Source organism: Suricata suricatta, chromosome 14, assembly GCF_006229205.1.
Source record: "Suricata suricatta isolate VVHF042 chromosome 14, meerkat_22Aug2017_6uvM2_HiC, whole genome shotgun sequence".
Classification (NCBI taxonomy): Eukaryota; Metazoa; Chordata; class Mammalia; order Carnivora; family Herpestidae; genus Suricata; species Suricata suricatta.
The window spans coordinates 16,410,278-16,420,100 of NC_043713.1; the positions used below are offsets into that span (position 1 = coordinate 16,410,278).

At 47.9% G+C, this 9,823-nt stretch overlaps 1 protein-coding gene across 1 annotated transcript in view; it reads left to right on the forward strand.

Moving 5' to 3' along the window:
* The window catches only part of ALPK2 (alpha kinase 2), a 117,759-nt gene that overhangs the window by 42,481 nt on the left and 65,455 nt on the right, over positions 1 to 9,823 (forward strand). Inside the window, exon 5 of the mRNA XM_029921751.1 lies at positions 945 to 2,661. Coding sequence (XP_029777611.1) covers positions 945 to 2,661 — 1,717 coding nt within the window. The remainder of the gene's footprint in view (positions 1 to 944; positions 2,662 to 9,823) is intronic.

The following is a 9,823-nucleotide window of genomic DNA, read 5'->3' on the forward strand; positions in this document are numbered from 1 at the left end:
ATTGTACACAGATCAGGCAAGAAGGATCTAAACATCAATTCTAATTCTGAGCCAACCCACAGCTTTGCCTTGTGAAAATGCTCATTTACTTCTGTGCCGGAGAATGCAGTAAGGCCAACAATGTTACAACTACACTGAGATCAGGGAGTGCAAATTAGGAAGCCAGCGTAACAAGCTTTTACAGGGACACAGAACCTGGAGAAAGGCCTAGTGGGAGAGGGCAGCAAAGCCTGTTAGGTCCAAGGTTCTGAGGAGCTCCAGGCAGTAAAGGGAGGGGACACAGGAGCCCCATCCCTCCTGGAGGGCTGGCTCCACTGGATCCAGGAGTCAGTTCTTTTCCCTGCTGGGCCAAAGTCAAGCACCTGGCTTGGTCCGTGTAAGTCAGGATGGCAGGTGGGCATGGGTTTCTGGCCAGAGGGGTTCACAGGTACCGTTCTCCCAAAACATAACCCCAGTATGGGGCCATTATTGCCTCCTGGCAAGAACCACACCTTCTCAGCCTGGTCTTAAAAACAGTTACTGCTTATGCCGTCCCACTGCCTGAGGTCGAATAGTTCTGTTACTTGTGGACAATGTCTCACTCTGGAAAATAATGCTTTTTCAAATTCCCATAGCATAGAAAGAACTTAAAAGAAAAGCAGAGAAGGAGAAAGTAGAATACAAGATGTTTCCCCATTTGTCTGCATAATTCTCCGCATTTTTCAAGTTGGGGTAAGATTGGGGCAAGTTTTAAGGGAACTGTGCTGAGCTTCCTGGCTTCTCAGCTCAAGGGCGGCAGGGACTCAGAAGCTGGTGGTCTCCGACCACCTGCGCCCTTGCAGGGAGATTCCAGATCCCCTTGAGTTGCGGCAGAAACACGGTCATTTTCTGTGCCACAATGCGAGGAATGCTGGCATGCCCATCCAAACACGGCCACCTTACCAGGTGTGTTCTCTTCATCCTAGCTGTACCCCAGGTGACGCTGCCGTTTATCAAATCTCTGCTAAAAACTGCTCTGGAATGATCTGCTGTTCTGCCTCCATTGAAGTCAAGTGCTCAGCAGAGAACCCACAGTCCTCTCCTGGCCCAAAAGATGGCGGGGACACAGGTTGGAAACATGCACGAGAGTCAAGCATGCAAGGCAAAACACACCAACCTGATGAGAATGCACATCCTCGTGGGGGTGAAGAAAGTGACTCCTCAGGTTGTCCCGTCTCTGCTGACCTCCCCTCCTCCGGATTCAGCTCACCCCAGTTGTTGGCCAATAATGACACTGAGGCAGCCAGTTCTGAAAATCCCTTGGATGTTAAAGGAGCAAGGCTCATGGAAGATCCCGACAGCACAGAGGAAGTTGCAGATGGGTGGCTTTCTTCTACATCAAGTAATACTCCTGACAAAAAACCTGTGTGTTGCCACAGGACAGTGCATTGCAAAGGGTCAAGGCCAATCGATGGTGCCTTAAACAGCAAAGGCCCTAATGAGGACGTCTTAAACTCCGGCCATCCGAACCCCAGAGTGCAGAAATACATTAGCTTCAGCCTGCCGCTGTCGGAGGGCGCCACATCCGTTTGCCCAGGTGACAGGGCCACGACCAACCAGCATGTCAGCCCACAGGTGTCCAGCGAAGACTCTGACAGTGACTATGAACTTTGCCCAGAGATAACCCTAACCTGCACCGAGGAGTTTTCAGATGATGACCTAGAGTATCTGGAATGTTCCGACGTTATGACGGATTACTCTAATGCAGTTTGGCAAAGGAACCTGCAGGGGACTGGGCAGGTTTTTTTATTAGAAAGGAATGACGAAGAGATGGAATTCAGTTCGTGTTGCCTGGGTGGGTGTGAGCATTTCCTCAGTGAAACGGGTTATGGGCTTCGGATGTCAGATGACGCGGGGCCTATGGAGGCCACCACTGGCTTCTGTGGTGATCACTCACAACCCCAAGAAGTAGGGGTGAGGAGCAGCCAAGCCTCCACCCACAGTCCCTCATCCCTGCAAACGGGGATGATTCTGACTTTGGGGCCTCGTCGGGATGTCACGGCTGCAGTGACAGACCAGGCGAGAGATAAACTACCCAGTGCTTCGGAGGCTGCTGAAAATGATTATCCAGGAATTCAAAGAGAAACCAGAGACAGCCACCAGGCAGGAGAGGAATTCACCAGTGACAATCTGCTAAACATGGATAAAGCAGCGACAGAGACCGCGATGAAGCACTTGTCTGGTGCGTTGAGAGAGTCAGGGGTGGACCAGTGGCTGGAGACTGCGGCCGAGAAGAAAGCAGGGGACGGGGCTTCACTGAGCAACAGGGGCCGCGAGACACCTGTCCGGGTGAGGTGGCCAGGAACTAAAGGAAACCCCAAGAAGCCGAGCCCCACCTTGGAAGAAAGCACAACAGAACGCGCCCTTAGTCTCCTCTGTCCCAAAGAGCCCGCTAAGCACCCATTAACCCAGAGTGATAAAAGAGATGGTCTTCATGCCAAAGCAGGAGCTGTTGATTGGAATTTCCAGTTCTGGGCAGGAGAATGTGCTCTTCCACCCCAAGCGGAGCGAGAGGCAAAACCCCTGCAGATTCCCCGGGGCTCAGCCCCCCAAGGAGGGAGCTCGAACCTTGAGGAAGAAGGCGTGTTGGCCAATCACCTATTTGAAATAAGCAGGGTTCCTGACTGCAGTACTCATCCTCAGGTAAGACTCCTCTTTTTAAAAATAACTAGACGAAAGCTCTCTCTCTCTCTCTCTCTCTCTCTCTCTCTCTCTCTGTGTGTGTGTGTGTGAGTGTGTGTGTGTGTGTGTGTGTGTCTTCATTTCATCTTCATGATCACAGGACCACGATGGAAATCCGAACAAGTCTTCCAGGGCCATTAGCGTAGTCGTGAATGACAGCTGGTACTCGTAAGAAGGAAATCTGGTTTTGAAAAAAGGCCCAAATAAACCCTACGCCGTCCTAATTATAGCAAAAGACAGATCGGAGTGAGAGGCACTAATGGGATTCTGGACAGCTGGAAAAAGAAATTTGATATTTTGTCTACTGCATGTGTTTTCCCAGGCAGTGTCTCTATTCCGAAAGTTCTGCAAGCAAATATTTTGGGTGTAGACTTAAAAGGAAAAAAAACTTGCTTGAGTCAGTTTTTAGGGGCACTTCAAAAACGGTAAGTTCTAGTTGGAATCAGAATTCATAGTAAAATGAGAGATTTTGGTGGTCTAAATGGTTTTTAGAAATGACTTAGTAGTGTGGAGGTAAGTAGACCAAGTTGGTTTTCTGTGCCCAAAAATCGAAGTTTATTTTTGAATGAATGTTTGTTTTGTTATTCTTAGATCACAAATACAAAAGAGGCTAAGAAAATGCTGACAGGATTGGGGCGTATATTAGAAAGAGAATTAAATTCATGGGGATAATTAATGCACAAAAGACATTGTGCTCGATATAAGAATTTATTGTATTTTTAATTTGAAAGGGTTCCAAATGGGCTTTGAACTGATGCTGTACTGTGGCCAAGATTTGATTTTTGTAAATAACTACCTAAGAAAAGTTATTGATCGATTATTTTTACGATACTCTTTTACTGTGTTCTCCCTCCCCCCAACCTCAGAGTTTAGGAACTGAATATTGTTTTTATAGATCAGACATACTCCAAAGGAATATTTCGTTTTGAAATGAGACAGTGAGGGGGTAAAGTGGCCACAGAGGAGCAGGAGGAGAGGAAGAAGCAAGTGACAATGTTGATTTTAGAATCCCCCACTGGGGAAGGCACTTTCTAGCTTCCTCACCTGCCAACAGTGAGGGGAACCTAAGGAAGGAGCCCCCTTTCTCATCCTTGGCTTGCACCCCTAACTGAATCCTGAGACTGGGAGTCTTGGTGACAGCAAGGTCAAAGCAGCTAAATAGAACAGTCTCCACCTCTGGGACCACAGTCGACGGTCTCTTGCACAGTCTTGTTGCCACCAAAGTTCTTGTGGGACCCTTGTTTATCCACTCCCGTGCACTCACCTCTCCTGTCGGCTTGAAGTCCCAGGTGCGTTCTGCGTTTGTGGCATGACTAAAGCCATGACCTCAGACCCCTACACATGACTTTTTAGAAAGCTTGCCTTGTGCGGGTGGCAGGGCTGTGGTCACTCAGCTGTGTGCACTGGCAGAGCCAGCCCCTCGCTCACGGGCAGCCAGACACGTGAATGGCAGCTGTGTATCCAAGAGGAGTTCTATGCAGCCAGAGAGTGGGAAATAGGACCCGGGTGCCTGGGGGGCTCAGTCGGTTAAGACTCTGACTTCAGCTCAGGTCATGATCTCACAGTTCAAGGGACTGAGTCCCACATGGGGCTCTGCACTGACAGTGCGGAGCCTGCTTGGGATTCTCTCCACCTCTCTCTGCCCCTTCTCCACTCTCTCTCTCTCACTCTTAAAAATAAATGAATAAGGACACCTAGGTGACTCAGTCGGTTAAGTGCCCAACTTTGGCTCAGGTCATGATCTCACAGTCATGGGTTTGAGCCCTGTGTCAGGCTCTGTGCTGACAGCTCAGAGCCTGGAGCCTGCTTCGGATTCTGTGTCTCCCTCGCTCTCTTCCCCTCCCCGACTCATGTTCTGTCTCTGTCTCTCTGTCTCTCTCTCAAAAATAAATAAATATTAAAATAAATACATAGCTAAACATTAAAAGAGAAAGAAATAGTACCTCTGTATCTGGGGCATTTATTTTCCTGTAACAAAAAGTGGGGCCATACTACAGTGACCGTGGCTTAATGGGGGCCCATTCTTTGGCCCATGCAAAAAGTGACTATCTCACTGTAGAAGATGCTTGTGTTTCTTCTATGCAAATACAATATAGCCACATTTACAGCAAAGGCCTGTATATCATTGTACATTTGACACAAAAACATGAGAAGGTCACTAGGAGCTAAATCAAACTTTTTAAAATATTGCTAAACCAATTGGTGAATTTTTCTATAACTAAGACAAAAAGGCATTTTGAATATGTATTCTCAGACACCTGAGGCTTGTGGGAGCTTACAATTTGAAATGTTAAAAATTCTTGGTTGGGTTTAGTATTAATAAATCTGCCCACTCTTGACTCTTGTCTGATTCATTTACCTTGAGGTGTCTTTTTTTTTTTTTTTGTAGGAATAGTGATCGTCAACTTATTATTTAGGAGTCTGTCTTCGTCTGTGTACTGCTTTTAGCATTCTGAGGAAAATCCCAGACCTCTAACCCCGCTGCATTCTAAGAATGAGGCTGTATTGTAGAAAATCTCCTGCCCAAACACGTGGACTTACTTCCTGCCTTCCTTTCCTGCTTTTACAGTGCAAGGCCATCTTGTTCCGCTTTGTCTTGAAATAGTTTCTACCCAGGCTTGGATTGGAAAGCCCCCATTTTCTCTACAGTTAGGGAAGATTCTGGAGTTAATCCCACTTTGGGAGTGGAAAGCAGAGAGGGGACCCTGGGCTAACTTGAATCGTCTTCAAGGGTCACACCACCCATCCTTCACCTTGGTTTTGCTTTTGCTTTTATGATCCAGCTCAGAGGCAAGTCCTGACGACCTGCCCGTCTTAAGTTTCCTTGTAGCCATCCTGCGGGAAGATCGCCCTGACTCTTAAACCAGAAGTGCTATGTCTGTCCTTCTGCATCGCCACCCAGCTTCACGCTAGACAGATTTGCATTTCTCTTTGGGGTCATGGGATCTCGAGACTACAGTATGAAAGTGTCGTCTTAGGTTTTGAGAGTTCACAATCTTCCTGATCAGGAACCAGCCCTAAGCACACCAGGGGGTGAGCTCCTTTGTGGCAGGGAGTTTGGTCGCTGTGTTTTGTTCACTTCTCTCTCCAAGTCCTGGGAATAGTGCCGGCCACACCGTAGACACTCAATAGCCGAGAGAATAAGCAGCCATACGGGACTAGATTTCATTCCATTAATTCCATAATGATTATTGGTCTCAACCACGTCATGGCCTTTGGTGTTGTAAGTGCATTCTTTGGTTCCCTTCACATACCAATTTTCTACTGCCAAACCGCTTCCCATTGCTCTTTGGGCTCTGGGAATGCATTACTTTGTACTGGAAACCCTGCACTTGGGTTCCCTTGTGGACGCTGGAGATTCACATATCACCTTGGCCTCATCAGTGCCTTGTTAGCTTTTAGAGATTGTTGATTAGATCCGGGGAGACCGTACCTTATCCCCCCAGCATTCAAGACTCTCTGCCACATTGTTCCCATCCACTTCTGTGTGGTGAAGCAGACAAACACAGTGGTTTCTTCATCTGGAATATAAAACATTCTCTGAGACATGTAGGGTTTCTTCTGGTTTCTTGCCTGGAAGTAGCCTCACTTGGCCTGTTTCCAGCCCAGCTCCTCTCATCGTTCAAGGCCAAGATCCTGCAAAGTGCTTCAAGTTGCCTCCCACCCCGCCCCAAAGCACAGTCCTCATCCCTAACTATGACTTCTTCCAGAGAAAGAGAGCATTCTTGTTAGCGTCCTCTGTGTAGTCTAGTGGGCTCTGGACCTGGGTTTGGATCCTGTGCTACTGCTTTCAGACTCCGTGACCTTGGGAAAAACTACTGAAGCTCTCCCGGCCCCAGTTTCCTCATCTAAAACTGAAAGCAGAAATAATAATAGGAATAATAATGATAATGCCTCATAGAGTGTTATGAAGATTAAAGTCTTGCATGTAAAATGCTCATCACAGTACCTATTATGCTGTTAGCATTTAGTGAGTATTATTTTTTATTTTATTATTATTTTTTTTAATTTTATTATTTACCTTTTTAAAAAAAAAAGATTTTGTTTTTAAGTAATCTCTGCATCCAGTGTGGGACTCGAACTCACAACCCCAAGATTAAGAGTCACATGTTCTACCAACTGAACCAGCCAGGTGCCCCTATTATTTAATTCTTAATACATACGTTCTTTTCCCCTATATTAAAAGTATATCGAGGGCTGGCTGTAAGTGATTTTATACCTTTTTAAAAAGTATTTATTTATTTTTGAGAGAGAGAGTGAGCAAGTCTGTGAGCGAGGGGGAGGCAGAGAGAGAAAGGAGGGTAGAGGATCTGTAACCCGCTCTGAGCTGTCAGCACAGAGCTCGATGCGGGGCTCAAATCCACAAACTGTGAGTTCATGACCTGTGCCAACATTGGGTGCTTAACCCATTGAGCCACCCAGGTGCCCCTATACCTTCTTCAACTGAAATCGCCATTGAGGTCATTGTACATGCACACACTGTGGGAGAAGGTTCTTTGTGCCCTTTGCCTAGATCCCTCCGATGGTAACATTTTATAAAACTGTAGCATAATATCACAAGTAAGATATTGATATTGATACCGTCTAGTGAGCGGATTCAGATATTCTCAGTTTTACTTGTGTATGAGTGTATTCACGATCGTCTGTTGAAATTTATCACCCGTGTGGGCTCCTGTGCCGTGTTAGGAAATTTCATGCGTGTCTGAGTTCTGCCCAGGAGCTAGGCAGGTGGTGCCGTAATGACACACTATATGGCAGCTGGAAGTGTGCGTGGCCATCCACTGGTAGGCAGGACACATAGATCTCCGATAATTTTTTTTTTAGCATAGGAAAATATCAGCGGATAATCTAACCCTTCTTGTACTGTAGTTTTCATATCTCGGATAGAGCAACCTGAGATTTAAATTCATTTGCATAATAAAATGGAAACCTCTCCCCTCACCCTTCCATAACACCTGTTAAAACAGACTCCAGAAAGCTGATAGGCCAGCTTTCTGCTGATGATAGGAAGGGCGGAAGTTGACAATTGCTCATCTCTTAGCACCAGGCAGTCAGGTCTCTTGTCAACACAACCCCATGGCTGACCCAGCAAGTAACACAAACATTTGTTTGTTTTGTTTTTAACGTTTATTTATTTTTGAGAGACAGAGCCCGAGCAGGGGAGGGGCAGAGAGAGTGGGAGACACAGAATCCAAAGGAGGCCCCAGGGTCTGAGATGTCAGCACAGAGCCCAATGTAGGGCTCGAACCCATGAATGGAGAGATCATGACCTGAGGCAAAATCGGACGCTTAACCCACTGAGCCACCCAGGTGCCCCAAACATTTCTTCTGTATTTAATCACAAAGCCCACTGTGCCCACTTCTGCCCAATACCATTACTGCCGTGGCCCCGCAGGACCAGCGAATGCCCTGCTCACTGCAGTATCTGTACTCAGTCGTTGTTAAATCAATGGAAAGTCATTTCATTACAGCCTGGCTACTCACAGCGCAGTCTGCGGGCCAACTTGGCAGCGTACAGACTCACAGACCCTGCCCCGGCCTTGCCAAATCAGGATCTGCATTTTCTTTTGTTTTATTATTTTATAAAATTTTTTTAATGTTTATTTTTGAGACAGAGAGAGACAGAGTGTGAACAAGGGACGGGTAGAGAGAGAGAGGGAAACACAGAATCTGAAACAGGCTCCAGGCTCTGTGCTGACAGAGCTCGAACTCACAAACCGTGAGATGGTAACCTGAGTGGAAATCAAGCCCAACGGGGGCTCAAACCCATGAACCAGGAGATCATGACCTGAGCCGAAGTTGGACGCTTAACCGTCTGAGCCACCCAGGTGCCCCTCATGATCTGCATTTTAACCCGATTCCTGGGTGGTTTAGAAACACATGGAAGTTCCAGAAGCCTTGGTCTACAGAGAAGAGAGCTTTCTTAAAAAAAAAACCAGGGTGCCCGGGTGCCTCAGTTGGTTAAGTGTCCAACTCTTGATTTCCACTCAGGTTACCATCTCACGGTTTGTGAATTCGAGCCGCATGTCAGAGCCTGCTTGGGACTCCCTCTCTCTCCCTCTATGCCCCTCCCCTGCTCACACTCTCTATCTCAAAATAAATAAATAAACTTAAAAGAAAAGAAAAGGCCTCAAAGCAGTGGTCTGGCTGGCTGACTACGCATGGAATCCCCTGGGACCTTAAAACATTCTGATTCCTGAGTTCGGGCCCCAGAGATTCTGATGTAATTTGGTCTGGGTGTGGCTTGGGCATTGGGGGTTTTAAACGCTCCCAGGTGATTTTTCTGTGCCACCAAATTGGGGACTCTTAGCTGTGCTTTGGACCATCTCTGCTATTTTCTAGAAGTACAGATGCCTAAGCTGCGCCCCCGGAAGTCCCCGAGCTCAGTGGGTCTAGCATGGTCGGGCTCAGGCTTGTAGACTTGGAGGCATCAGTGCAAAGGAAGGGTCCCCTGGGAGGTTCCTGGCAGAGCAGAGCTGCAGAGAGCTAGAGGCTGGACCCCTCGAGAAAGAGCTTGTGGGGATTTCTGGAGCCCTTTGCCCCTGATTTCGCCCGTCTTCGCTGGAGAACAAAGTGCCAGGTTATCCAGTACTACTTTTCCAACAGCAATGGGTATTCTCCACACGTGAGATGTCGCTGCTCTAAGTGCAAGATACGCCTTCCTGAAACTCCTCATATTCTGCAAAATCACACACTTTAAATTGGCAGGGCTTCTGAGAAAAATGGCATACCCCGCAGGGCAATTCATAAACAGGTCATTTTAAAACCAGAGATAAAAGCAAAAAAAAAAATGTGCTTTTGAACCAGGAAGTTCCCATGGACCATCCAGGGAGGCAGCTCGGGTTGGCCAATGGTTGCCATGGCACGTATTAAAATACACAAGAAAACTGAGTGGAAGTGCTGGCAGCCCTTTAGTTAGGTGGGTCAGAGGGTGCTGAGGCAGCAGGCACAGAGCTGGGTCTCTGTGCCAGCCAGCGTGGCTGCCATGGAGATGGGCCTGGGGGTGGGGGAGGGGTGGGGGGCTGGGCCTGGGGGTGGGGGGGGGGGGGGGGGGGGGGGGGGGGGGGGGGGGGGGGGGGGGGGGGGGGGGGGGGGGGGGGGGGGGGGGGGGGGGGGGGGGGGG